Source organism: Ursus maritimus, unplaced genomic scaffold (assembly GCF_017311325.1).
Source record: "Ursus maritimus isolate PB19 unplaced genomic scaffold, ASM1731132v1 scaffold_10, whole genome shotgun sequence".
Lineage (NCBI taxonomy): Eukaryota > Metazoa > Chordata > Mammalia > Carnivora > Ursidae > Ursus > Ursus maritimus.
Window position 1 is genome coordinate 28,492,854 of NW_024423344.1, and position 14,559 is coordinate 28,507,412.

At 39.2% G+C, this 14,559-nt stretch overlaps 1 protein-coding gene across 2 annotated transcripts in view; it reads right to left on the reverse strand.

The window, feature by feature from the left end:
• AKAP11 (A-kinase anchoring protein 11) overlaps positions 1–14,559 on the reverse strand; it is a 48,316-nt gene that overhangs the window by 14,840 nt on the left and 18,917 nt on the right. For both annotated transcript variants that reach the window (XM_008706809.2, XM_040623158.1), the window contains exons 4-8: positions 12,414–12,461; positions 10,839–10,973; positions 9,186–9,450; positions 4,116–8,625; positions 571–726 (exon numbers count right to left, since the gene is read on the reverse strand). In XM_008706809.2, the coding sequence (XP_008705031.1) occupies positions 571–726; positions 4,116–8,625; positions 9,186–9,450; positions 10,839–10,973; positions 12,414–12,461 (5,114 nt within the window). The remainder of the gene's footprint in view (positions 1–570; positions 727–4,115; positions 8,626–9,185; positions 9,451–10,838; positions 10,974–12,413; positions 12,462–14,559) is intronic.

Consider the following 14,559-nt stretch of genomic DNA (forward strand, 5'->3'; position numbering starts at 1 on the left):
AACAAATGTATCAGAATTAATAAAATATGCCAAAGGCTGTTATTATAAACAAAATAAACTACGACAAGTTATATATGATGTAAATGCCTTCTGTTGTACAAAACCATTTTTATAAGGAGTTTACGTATTTTCAGTCATTCAAGTATAAATGCTCCAAGGTCACTCTGTTCCTGAATAGCAGGGTAAGTGAGGAATCCTTTCCAAAAAAAGATACTACTTTCACTAATAATAAGAAAATCACAGGGTCATTTAGATACCTTTTACAGATCATTGTCTTTTTTCTCAGCCTCTAAAGAAATAAGGTACCCTTTTTAAAAAGTGAGAAATACAAAAGTCTAGGAAAATCCTAAGGGTATAAAATGTATGCAATATTTTTCATATTGACGATTGGCACAACCGAAGAAACCGAGCTTGGCTAATTTCTATACCTAATAAATGTGAAAAACCATTAGGACCGCATTATGGATAATAAAAATACATTCAAATTCATAATTTTTAAACACCTAGTATAAATTTACTTCTGAGGTCCGAGGACCTAAACTATGCAACCACATGCACAATTTTAGTTACCTTTCACTTAGGTGATGAAAACTGCTGCTTTCATCCTGGTGTTCATCTTCAAAACTTAAATTGGACCAGCTACCAGTACTGTCATCGCCAATACTGAGATTCATCTGCTGGCTGACGAAAGCCTCAGTTGACTGAAAATCTTCTATTTCTTTTGGACTGAAAAAAAGGAAGGAAGGAAGGAATGGAGGGAGGGCAGGAAGGGAAAAAAAATCAATCTGAAATCATCAGATTCTGAATTCTAAGACTATCAATTTGATAATAAAGATGAAAAAAACCAGAATCAATATTGACAGCCACACCAGTGGCCCATCCAACGCTTTGTGTCCGCTAATAAAGAGACTTTGAAGGAGAGCACACTACTTTCAAAGTTAACTGAGCTGTACCTGTTACGTATCCATCCCAAGTGCTATATTTATCTAAATTCTCTTTAAAGCAATTCGCACTTTCAACTGGGACCACTACAGAGCAGCACAAATTCCTAAGTTTATCACCTACTTTGTAAGACAGTACTTTTATTTGTACTGAGAGGAAGCTCTTTCTGGCTTTAAGAACCAAAAAAGTGGTTCGAGGAATTCTAGTACTGTCAATCAAGCCTAGAGTCAAACTAGCCAAATCTCTTTAAGATTTCGAGCATGGATCATAACACTTCTCATTATTTTTCTCAATGAAGAAGAGACATTTATATTTCTATTCCATCTTCACAAGAAAGGCCGGTCACTGTTCAATTACTGTAACTTCCCCCTCTATATTTTACTCTCAACATAGCAGTTGAAAATGACATTTTTAAAGATGAAGAGGAAAAATGTTAGTCTTCTGATCCAAACCTTCTAGTGGCTCCTCACCAATCAGAATGAGAGGCCAGATCTTTATAACATACCCTCTCCTAGTCTCCATCGTGTCCCACCTATTACTCTTCCCAGCCCACTCACTTCAGCCACGCCTGCCTCTGTGCTGCTTCCCCAACATGCACCCTCTGCCCCAATTCCCATGTGACTTATTCTCTCTTCACCTTTGGCTCTTTGCTCAAACGTTATTTTATCAGTGTTGCTTCCCCCTCTACCTATTCAAAACTGCACACCATCCCCACCTGAGGCCACCCCCCCTCCAATCCCCAGCCCCACCTCCCTTCCTTGCTTCAGTTTCCCTCCAAAGCACTTATCACCATGTGACACGCTTGGCTATTTTACTTGTCTTATTCTGCTGTAACCTAAGCTCCAGAGAACACATATTTCTGACTGTTTTACTTATTTCTGGATCCCCAGTGCCCAGAATAAGTCCTGAACTGCCTCACCCCCCTTTGGGGCTATCCTCATTTTTTATTTAAGATATAGCAACCAGAATTATACTCGACAGGCACATTATAGCTTTGAGCCATAAGACAGCTCTACTTTGTTCTTTTTTCAATTTTTAACTCTTTTCTGGAATGTGCCATAATCTAATGGTTTTTTGGCTGAAATGACCCACTAGATGAGGTCCAGAGAAGAGTTTTAATGACTGCTGGGTTATTCTGGCTCAGAAATAATAGCTCAGAATATAGTTTAGATGTTTGCTCTGCTAAAAATGCACTACCATTTAATTCCCCATTTGACACTCATATGCCACCCCCCCCACCCTTCTGTACCTTACAGCTTTGTGAAATATTGATGGTTATTTTCATGAATCAAACATTTACAAGAAAGGGGACGCCAAATGATACCTTTAAAAACAATCCACCTGAACGAATCCCTCTAAAGCCTGACAGACAAACCATTTTAACTTCAGAAATAGAAAATGGGAAACAGGACGTTGTACAAACTAGAGCCAGCTTTTAATAATCAACACTTACAGCACCCTACACAATTATTAAGAAGAGAAAAGGAAAAGGAAATACAAACTAATATTCTAGTGGCCTTGATAAAAAGCTGGACTAGGACAGCACTAGCTTGAACGAGTAACTCCAGGGGCCTACCTACTCACCCAAGGGAGTAAGAAGGGAAAATACTGAGCTATCAATAGCAAAAGTATGTATCAGGCCCTGGGAGGGATATCTGAGAGGCTCTAATCTAGGGGAGAGTCTCTCTTCCTCCCAGGGCCTGGGGGTAGGGGGAGGCACAGGGAGAAAACGTTAAAATAGCCTGAGGCCAATTTTGTTTGAGGACGGTTGCTTCAGCTGTAGAAAGGCCTAGCACTTATTCATTCATGTATTTATTAACCACTTATTATATGTCTGTCATCATATTAAGAACTGACAGGCATTCATAAACAAAGATATGCAGGTTTGCACATTTTTACTGTACAGGGCCAAATAGCAAACACTTGGGCACTGTTGGCCATGTCTCTACTTCAAGTACTCAACTCTGCCGTTACGCATAAAACCAGCCCCAGACAATACATAAATGGATGAGCACAGCTGTGCTCCAGTATAACTTTATTTATGAACATTAAAATTTGAACTTCATATAATTTTCACATGTCACAAAATAGTATTCTTTTGATTTATCAACCACTGAGGAAATGTAAAAACCATTCTTAGCTCACAGACAATAAACAAACAAACAAACAAAACCAAGCAGTGGGCAGATTTGGCCGGCGGGTTATAGTTCGCCAACCCCTGCTCTTGGAGGAATGAGGTTGCCTGATTACAGCAAACAGAGAGCTCCCTTGGTTCACCAGACACATCAGGAGAGGACGCCATGAAACAACTGGACTCCAGGGTCCTGGCCAAACGGCATCTCCCTGTTGTAAGATGGCTAAGAAGAGAGATGGTCCTTGCCATGGCTTTGACAAAAGCTACTAAAAAAATCTGAGGAATCCTGTGACTCCATTAAATTCCACCTCAACCCTAGGAACCTTCTCTGTCCAGTGGGACTCACAAAATCCTACAAATTAGTAACATAAGTTGGTCTTGATGCTTTCCAGGGAGAAAAAAAAAGGTTAAAAGTGAAAATTTTAACTAAGGTGTTAGAATCACTGAGCACAAGGCACAGCTATTGAAGAACAGGACATTGTGAGACCATCAGAAAGAACTGTCCCCTTGGACAGGGACCCCTCAAGAGAAATGATGGCAGTAATGGATATCTTTGGAGATTTTCTAAGGCTTTCTTCCTCACAGCATTTTGGTTAAACTATGCTCTTTATAAGATAACTTACCTTTGTGAAGAGAAAGAAGAAAACACTGTAAAAAAAAATTTAATCTCAGAGTAGCTGATGATCACAGTAATGCTCTCCACTTGCCGTCTAAAACTCTCCAGCTGTTACTCCAACCCAGCTTTACTCACTTCATAGCTCTGTGAACGGGGGCACGAGGACTATCCTCCCTAAGCCTCCTCTTCTAGTTCGGGAAATGGTTAACACCTTCCCCCAAATGGCTGTTGGGGGGATAACGAGACAACAGAGATGGAGAGTAATGTACGGGATATGAAACCCCATACAAATGTAGTACGGGAAGACTTTTTGTTAACTTAGCGTTAAAAATAATCACACCTTTCTTAACAGGACCAAAGATACATAGGATCGAATTTAACTTTTCTTTTTATTATAAGACTCAAAAGGAATCTGGAACTCACCTGCTAACTGCACGACCAACATTCGTCATTGCTGACGTCATTATTTCTGTGGTAAGGCTCTCAGCAAAGCTAACGCCATCTTGTCCGATTCCACTATCACCCACCAAGCTGGTATTGCTCAGCTCTCTCTCTGCTTTTTCAATAGCTTCCGCAACTATCTTCTCAGCAAGCACTGTCTTTTTATCGAGACCAACATGAATTTGTGGGACATCAAGATGAAAAATTCTAGATTCCTGATAGACATTGCTAAGTTTTGAATTAGAAACTGGCTTACTACTAGCAAGTGAATCCTGTCTGGAAACGTGTAGAGATGAATTTCCAGTGCAATCATGCAGTTCTCTACGGTCACAGTATCTGCAAGCTTGACTTACAAGAGGTGACAACTTTTCTGCGTAAGTGACCCTCTCGGCTGCTTTCACGGACTCAGACGCATGGTAAGCTGCGGATCCTAAACTTAGCTCTAAAGTGTCACCCACTACTTTCTTAGCATACTGCTCTAGAGCTTGAACGACATTCTCTCCATAACCACACCCAGGTAAGCTGCCCGTACTGTGGTAACATTTGTGATTTTGTGAGGAAGGCTGAAGAGACTGAAGCAATTCTGGCTCGATGTGAGACTTGGTATCTTCGTCACGTCCAGACTTTTCATAAAGGCAAGAATCTGTTAAGGATTTTGGCAAGCCAACTGCAGATGCTGTCAGCTCTTTTCTAACATCTCTTGTTATGCTGTGAGCAAGAGAGGCTGAAAAACTGTACAGTTCAGAGCACTCATTTTTATACGTATCCCGCGTCCATTCACAAGTTTGATTTTTACAGAGGTAACCTCCGTTTCTTTTACTTTGTCGTTCTCTATCTACTTCTTGGTGGTGCCCTTTATTTAAGAATGTGAACAGTTCGTTCTTGGTTTTCACCTGTGAGCTTTGCACGGGGAACATTTTTGAGCTGCACTTCATTTTGGCAGTCTTAGCGGCTTCTTGTAATCCTGATTTAACAGATCGATAAGCGAGTCTATTGGCATACTGGTCCATTATTAACTCACTATTGCCGCCTTCCTGTTTTAGCACTTGGATGATGTGACCCGCATACTCGTCTGTCACGCTTTCACAGCTGGGATACTTGTAGGTCAGACCAGACATACAAGAACTTGGTGGTAGCGGAAGGATGAAGGGATCTACTTCTCTTGAGCGTGCCACAGCCTCTATATCCAACTTCTCTTCTGATCTATCATCTCGGCCACCACCAACATAACAACTATTCCTCCTTTGCCTGAAAAGCACACAACTTCTAACTTTGGCTATTTTCTCAGCTTCCGTGATGACTTCCGCTGCCAAATCACCTGCAAAATTGTGCAAGGTTTGTAAATTTTCCTCTGAGTGATTTAGAACAGTAGGTGACACACTTCTTTGACTTTGTACATTTAAGCAAGGGCTTTTCACCTTGGGTTCTTGAGTGACTTTATTATCTAGGTGGGAAGCTGCCATTTCTGTTGCGAGAGAGATGATGTGCGTAGCTAGCGATTCTGCAAACTGAACTTTCTTCCCTGAGTGCTCGGGCTTCCCATCCACTCCTGGATGCTCTTCCTCCTCACTACTTTCAACTTCTTCTGAAAGAGATCGCATGAGTTTCAACATGAACTCTTCCTTTTCTATCGTATTTTGTTCATTTTCAGACAAACTACCCACAGATGAGTTGTGAGGTGTAGAGGGGGGTGTAGCAGGTGCGAATTCTTTAGCTAATTCCCCCTTGAGTTTTTTGGTCAGCTTCTTGATATCCCATTCAGAACTAGCCTGGGATGGCACAAGGGGAGTGGAGGGAGGAGTATCTGGTATTACATTTCCGTCTCTAATTTTCTGTTTCTCTTCCACATGCACACCATCTACACATGGAAGCGCTGTGGATGAGAAAGTATGTGAATGAGGAAAAGGGTGTTCTTGCCCTAAAGACAAGGGCTCAAGTGCTGTATTATTCACATTATGCTTTTTCACAGATTTGTCTTTAGTAACTTCCTTCAAATCAGGTTTCTGACACGCAGTCGTTGGACAAGGTGGTAGTGTCTCTAAGGAAGAGCCGTGAGCTGACGAACCTTTACATTCTGGAACACAATCCTTTCCTGCTGCAAGTGAACAGTGGGTTAAGTGATCTTGAGCATCAAGAAATTCGGGGAACTTTTCGGAGGTCAACTGTGACTCTGCCCTGGAAACAGGCAAGCCTTCCTTGGGTTCAGCATTTTTATCTACATTTGGGATCGTTGATTTGCTTTTATCTATGGAATGTTTAATAATAGATTTAGATAACTGATCAGCAAACATGTCCTTATTGCTAGCTTCACTCTGTTGCAGTGTTGCTTGATCGGAGGGGAAAGGAAGGGGTTTTCCCTTTACTGTTGTAGTTACACAGCCTGTGTGTTCATCAACTGTTTTTGTACCTTTGAAGGATGTCATTGACTCTAACGTTTCATTTACAATCTTATGCACCATTGTGGCAGAAAAGTTGCTAATAATCACAGGATCGCTCGTTAATTTTGAAGACCTTTGCATTTCAGTATCATCATTAGTTGGTTTCAAATCTTTCTGGTTACCTGGATTGTGGTCTGAGGGTAAACAAATATTTCTGAGACATGCTACTTCCTCTTTGTTTTTTGTGGTAACACGTGTCTGGGTAGAATCACCATTCGAATTACTGTCATCAGATGACCGATGAGACTTTGCCTGGTATATGTTAGATGAAATATGATATGGGAGAAGGGCACTTCCTGCCAAGGGCACTGGTATAGAAGTAACAACTCCAGAAGTACAAAACAAGGCCTGCTGTACTGTGTATTCCTTTTTATAGTCCGGAACGGGTCTTGGCGCCGTAACTGTCTGACTGTGAAAAGCAGGGGAACACGTGGAGGTCTGTGTCAATGGCACTGCATTTTCTGTGCTCGCACACTTCAGGTTATCTGTAGAAACACTAACCGCTGCCTTGGTTGTGAAGGTCACATTGACCTGCGAAAGCTCAATGAACGCTTCCTGGATTACAGACTCAGACAGGTCTTGTGCATAGGACTTGACTACTCGGTCCTCACAGTCCAGCGACCAAGACTGTGGAGATACGGGGGTTGGAGGATAGGAAAACTGACACACTTCCATGATGCCTTCAAAAACAAGCTCTTCGGCAAGATCCGCAGCAAACCTCGCCACTGTGTTTGTGAATATCTGCTTCTTAACATACTGTAAATCCTGCAAAGCATTTGCTAAAGCTTCACTCACCAAAAAATTAGCCAGACCGCTAATGGCGCGTTCTCTCAGTGAAAACGCACACTGCCTTCTCAGTTCGTTAAACGCCGTCTGAAAAACGGAGGATGTCAATTTGACGGCTAAGTGACACAATGCGTTGGTACATGAAGAGACTCCTTTCTGTAAGTCTTTAAATGCACTGCCAAAACTTTTTTCCACAAGATCTGACGCAAATTTCTGAATGCTATCTTTAATCATCAAGGATTTATTTTTAGATTTACTTTTTTGATCAAGGCTTTCACTCTTAAGAGCTGTCGTTTTATTTTCTCCCTTTTTAATACTATGCATGTTTGAGGTTCCATTTGTGTGTTGGGTATGAAGAACAGAGCCCAGTACCTCACATGAAATGCTGTGGGCATAATCCTCATAGGTGTAATAAACAGAATCATGATTTTCATGGATCCTGTCTCCACCAGGATCTGTTTGGCAAAAACATTCAGCTGGAGTACAGCCACCAAGAGGACTGAAGGCAGAGGATCGAATAGGGCTAAACACACCGCTGTCCTCCCCTGACGCCTTCACCAGGCGGGGTGAATCCGGAGCACCACACAGGTTACCGTAAGGGGATTCTGGTTTACGAGGAGTCGGCTTTCTAACGTTGGCTGGGAGAGCTGGACGATCAAACTTGAATTTTTGAGGATTCATAGTAGTGGTTACAGAACACGATTTTTCATGTTTGTGTCCTTTCTTTTGTGATGGCTTTCCTAGGACAGGATCTTTTGGAAATGGACAAGAAGTCTCTAAAGTTTGTTCTAGTTCGTCAAACTGATCAAAACTGTCAAAAAATTCACTTACTTCTGAGTCTGAATCCTCTATATCATCTTTCATCACAGGAATTTTAGGTAACTCAAGTTTTGCTTTTAAACTTTTCTGATAACCCTCCTCATCCAAGAAAATAACAGGACTTGGACTGGAGCATTCAGATTCCGAGGAGTAGGCTGGAGAAGAAGAAAAAACCATCTTCTGAGCATCACTACCTTTATCTGAAGCATTAGATGACCTGTAGAAACTCTTCTGCATCCAAGGCTCAGAAATTAAGGTGGTGACTGAAGTTTTCACAGAAGGTAGTTCTTTATGTCCCAGCATATTTAGTAAGGACGTTGAAGGGTTAGCCAGTGACTTCTGCCTCCCAGAGCTAACCAGAATCCTTAAATCATGGGTTTCTAAATGGTGACCAGAAGAAGTCTGTGACGCAGCATCACACTGGCTCTTCAGTGCAGGAATATTTATTCCTATAGGAAAAGAACAAAATGATCAAATTATTCTTGAACAGAATCTTCAAAAATTAATTTATTATCAATGGGAAGAAGTAGACTTGAAGCATGAAATATTTCCTTGTCACTAGACTATGTGGTTTACCAGATTCGTCCCAAATCACTCTTGAGAGCAAATATACCTTTTACTAAAATAATTTCATTTTACCTCGCATCTGGGAATACTGGTCAGTGAAATGCTTAGCTTCTTGTCACATGTGTTAGAAACACTAATACGGTCCTTCTACCAGCTAACTCTTCTCGAATGTGAACCCAGGCATGGTCCAAACACTTAATGTAATGAGGTAAACAGTACTTGAACAGTACTACCAAAATAAGAACAGAAATAGCAAAACTAAGAACCAGACAACAATGAACTTAAAAAGCACAAGAAAATGAATTCCTTGCACAAAAAAAAGGTTAAAATGTTTAAATTGCATCAAATTTCAAAATGAATTTAATTGAACTCAGCCTGAAAACTTTAAAAACTATTAAACTTTAATTTCCTTTTTCAAGAAAAAGTCTAGTAAAGAACAAACCATCATTATATGGCTTTGAGGTCTCTTCTTCCTCTAAGTGCTCAAAAGCAGTGACAAAGTCGTCCTCTATGGAAGACACGGACTGGTTGGTGTCATCATCATCTTCCTCAGCGGTCTCAAGTTGGCGTTTCTGATCCAAGTATGTGTCCAGGGTATATCTTATACCAGTAGCATATTTACTTAGGAGACTAAAGATAAAATCAATTCTGAGTCTTGGTAATGTAGGTGACACTCTCATGACACAGAGCATTCCAGAATGCTGACTCTTGGGGGTGAAAGATAATAAAAATAATTTTACTTTCAAAACATATTATACATACAAAGCATATTATCTGGAAGTGAAGCTTAGAAATAACACAATCTCAGGGAAAAAAAGAAATGCAGGCATCCTGAGAGGCTGCCTGATTTCATACTGTTAATTCTTCATTCTTTCTCTACAACATTTCTCACTTCCCAATCTCTTTTTCTCCCAATCTTTCTCTCATCGTTACTCAAATTCCACCAATTCTATCTCCTGAAATGTTACAGAACTGACTATCCATCTCTCTGGCAATTACGTGTTCCTATATTATTATACAGCCCCATGAGTTTCCTTGTTCATTAACCTGGCTCACCAATGACACTGTGAACTGCCGGAGGGCAGGAACCAGGTTCTATTCTATTTCTGTATCCCATTTTCCAGTAGCTTCCAGCAGCATACCACCTTCCCTCCTTTCACAAAAGAATCTTCCCTTCCTTTTACCTAAATTTCCCTAGTATTACAATACAATTTAACAATAAAGTTTACAGCTCTGATTCAAAATATAAATCATCAGGTTTTTTCCCATACATATTATCTTTAAAAAAATGCAAATATTGACAAATGACTCAGTGAAAAACGCTGGAAATTAAATATAATAGCTAATGACTTCTCGTAATCCTAGCATATAAATAAAAGTAAATATAAATGAAGAGCATAACGAAGGAAATGAGGGAAGCAGCTCTACCTTCACCTACAGACCTCATAATGAACACAGTAGTCTTTTGTACTTGGAATAAGTAATCTAAACTCAAACCTACTGATTCAATTTTTAGGAGGTAAAACATGCAAAGCATTTTTCTTTGACACATTATCAACAAAATAATACTTACTAAAGAACTAAAGGCTGAATGTTATAAAACTACCTGTCTGAAATGGTAACATTTGTATTTATAAATAAAGAAAACATCTTTCAGATGTCAACTTTATAACGAATTTTTTTTTTAACAGAAAACAAGTTAGAGTATGTTCTCTAAAACACTGACACAGTATTTATATGAATGTGGAATTGGCCATAAAGGAGGGAAAGCTCCTACAGTTTACATAAAGGTAGAAGAAATTCAAGAAATCCAGAAATGAATTTTCAGGAAAAAAATAAATATGTACTTGTATATCATTTAGGGAACTTCACGCATGAAAAATCCAATTTAAAGCTATGGTCAAAATTATTCTATCCTTCAGTGACTTCAAAGCATCCTGAGTTATGTTTCCTACAAACCATATTTCCTTGAGATAGCATTAAAAAAAAAAAAAGAAAGAAACTTCATCCAAGCATGTAAAACTTTAAGACTTTCCATCAAATGTCATTGTAAAATTTGCCCTGAAAAACATTCGAAATGATAGATAAAAGTTACCTGATTTAGAGGACCACTGTTTATATCTGATGATTTACTTATATCCTTCATACAAATAATTTCGTTTTCATTTAGACTGCAGAAGTGCAGTGAATTCAGAAGATCTGGAAGTTCCAAAGAAACTGCAGCTAAATCCTAATTTAAAAAGAGTAATACAGTAAGTAACACTTTTGTTAAGATTCCTATAATGTGGGCCTTATCCAAAAACCATAAGGTCTACCATTAATACATTTCCCAGTTCAAAATAGTTAACATATGTAGTTTATCATATACGATTTTTTTAACTCAAAAATAAAATGTGCTAAAATATTTTAATACCTGCTACTTCTGTAGCCTTTTAAAGCACTGACATCAAGCTCTGAAACATTTTTACATGGTACCTCACCCATCCGTGAAAATTAGGCTTTTAATAATTTTTAGTTGCAAATGTCAACCTGCAATCTTCAGGTTAATCATGGACTATTTCCCACATACAGGGATTCTTTCCAATAGAATATGCTTCTTGGAGCTTAAGTTTTATATTTATAAAACACAAATCTATTTCTCTGCCTTTCCACTTCAAGGTATTCTATTAGACTCTGACTGAAAATTTTATGAAGATTAATGTTAAGGAAAACAGATTTTATTTTTTTCTCACTTGCCCTTTTTATGTAAATACTTTATCAAGTGAAAGAAATAACATCTTTGACCCCTCCTAGAGTACTTTCCTTTATAAACATGACTTTATCAGTAACTCTAAGAGGAAGTAGACTGAGAGAGAGATACTCTGGAACATTCCTCTTTGCAGCCTCAGGAGTATGTCTTCTCGTGTGCCTTCTATCTAAACGGTTTCCTTCAGGCAAGGGCACAATCAAGACACACAGCAGTTTTCATTATCGCCTGATAGGCATTATTCATAAAGAAGTAAACAGTATTACTTTTTCTTTTGGGGAGACACTTCACTGCCACGAAAGGAAACACATGGCAATCACCAATATTAAGCAGCAGCACAAGGTCAAAAAGAAAAAGAAAAAAAAAAAAGGATGCCTACCACATCTACACAAGCTTCAACCCTCTTGAGGTAACTGTGAAGCTCTCCTTTGCTGATCCTAATCTCAATAACCAGTCTCTCTGTAAACACCTGCCTAGATCAGGCTAAAATTTTTGCACTGGTTAATCATTACTTTTTACAAATTTCACCTTTTAAATTGAACTCTATCTCAATTAGAAATAAAATAATCTGATTAAGTCAGATTAGAAAGACCATCCAAATTAAAAACAAGTCTCATTTTCTACATTATGCACAGCATAGAGGGAAAGTTGGCCTGCGGTTGGCAACCTTCTCAGATAAATTATTCTGTGGTCTCCTAACCTAAAACTACTTTCTGTAACAAGAATTCTCTGAAAATGCTAAAAGTGAAAGTGTCCAAAGCACACTCAAGAGTTGATCTCAGAATGTCATCTTTTAGCTTTAAATGGGAATGATAACAGAAGAGTTTAGTGTAAACTGTGGGCAAATAAGGCAAATTTCATGGTCTCAAATTTTGTTCCAAATAATCTCCCATGGTCTTTCCCAGTTCAATAAATTGACCATACCTGTATATGAGCGGCATCTGTTTCTTCATTAAAACCTAGAAATGTGACCTGAATAAAAAAGGAATAAAGCTCCATTAATTTGAGTTTTTTTTAAGTCTTATCACACTTAGACTGAGAGAGCTGAGATACAGAAAAAGAGCACATAAAACATTAAAATGCTGACTGTTATATACAAATGTTGAAGCAATTATGTAGTACGCTTGAAACCAATAGGTTACATGTCGATTACACCTCAATTAAAAATAAATACATTTTTAAAATGCTGACTGTCTTGGACAAAATGATTCGTTTTTTCAAAGATCATCACGAAGATTTTTCACCAAAGATTTGGTTCCATGATGCAGCTCTTCAACCTTCCCCACATCCACTTCATTAGCAAGTTTAGTCAACTCTACTCCACGAACATATCTCCCATACATCTACCCCTCTCCATTCCCCCTGCTGCCACTTCTCATCTGCACTACGGTCCTGTCCCACCTGGTCTCAGTAATAATCATGTCATTCCCTTGTCAAAACCTTCCCACACTTCCCACTGCCAAGTCCTAACCGAGGTCCCCAGGCTCTGGGTTAGCTGGTGCTTTCAACCTTCCCTCACTTTTATTCATATACATGGGCCCCCTTTTTGGGTCTAGAACATGACCAGTATGTTCTTGCCTGAGAGCTATGCAGTAACGCCCCCTGAACCTGGGTCTCTAGTCCTTGGATGCTTACGTGCCTCGCTCCTCCCCATTCTTCAAGATCCAACTTATATGTCACCCTCTCAGAAAGGTCTTCCCGGGCTAGGTCCCCAAGACTCACTATTGACTTCCTGTGATATTACCACTTATTTCCTTCAACATCTTTATATAGTGATTTCTCTGCAGAAGTTTATATAAATTAAATTTCTAGAGAATATCTAATGGCATGAAAAAATGTCACATTATTAAGTAAAAAGGACCAGTTACAGAAAAAATGATACAAGATATGCATACAATTTCAACCTTATTTTTAAAAATATATGCGTGAAAAATAGTACTGGAATGCAATACACCAAGCTATAAGCAGTGATTAATTCTAGATGATGGAATTATAAGTGATCTTATTTTTTTCTACTGTTTTCACATTTTTTTTTAAAGATTTTATTTATTTATTTGACAGAGAGAGAGACAGCCAGCAAGAGAGGGAACACAAGCAGGGGGAGTGGGAGAGGGAGAAGCAGGCTCCCAGCGGAGCAAGGAGCCCAATGCAGGGCTTGATCCCAGGACCCTGGGATCACGCCCTGAGCCGAAGGCAGACACTTAATGACTGAGCCACCCAGATGCCCGTTTTCACATTTCTTCCCCCTAATTCATAAGATTAATGATAAGCATTTTCTCTCTTTTTTTTTGTCTTAAGGTTTTATTTATTTATTTGTTGGGGGTGGGGGAGAGAGACAGAGAGCATGCAAAAGCAGGGGGAGCAGCAGGCAAAGGGACAAGCAGACTCCCCACTGAACATGGAGCCCGATGCGGAACTCGATGGTGGGACCCTGAGATCATGACCTGAGCTGAAGGCAGATGCTTAACCGACTGAGCTACCCAGGCATCCCTGATAGGCATTTTCTTTTTGATGCTTGCAGTATTTCTTAATTTTCTATAAGGATCATGTATCACTTTTATAACCCCCCAAAAATATTATTTTTAAAATTTATATTCCCTTTGTCTTTAACATCATACGAAGAAAAAATTTCCATTTGAAGACAGAATGGTAAACTGTCGACTAAGCAAGTACTGTGACTAAAAATATGAAGTACTTAAATGATAGCAATATGGAAAATCAATTCTCAAGAATTAAGGGAAAGCAGCATAGTTAAAATATAAAGCAACACTCAGTATACTTTTGATCTCTTTCTGATGACTCACAAACAAGTCAGAATATTACGTTACCCCAGGATCGTTATTCTGACTAACTATGGTTATCACTTCCCAAAAGTGCTACAGTTAATTTCCAGGTTTCTAGATAAACTGTTGTGTTCTAGGAGCCAGTCTCCTCATCTATAAAACTCAGAGCAACACAACTCCTCTTCCTCAGGTGAGAGGGTTAATCGGAAAACATGGAAGAAAGTGCCTCACACATCACAGACACTCAGTAACAAAGACGCTCAGAAACGAGCTTCCTTCCTTTCTTC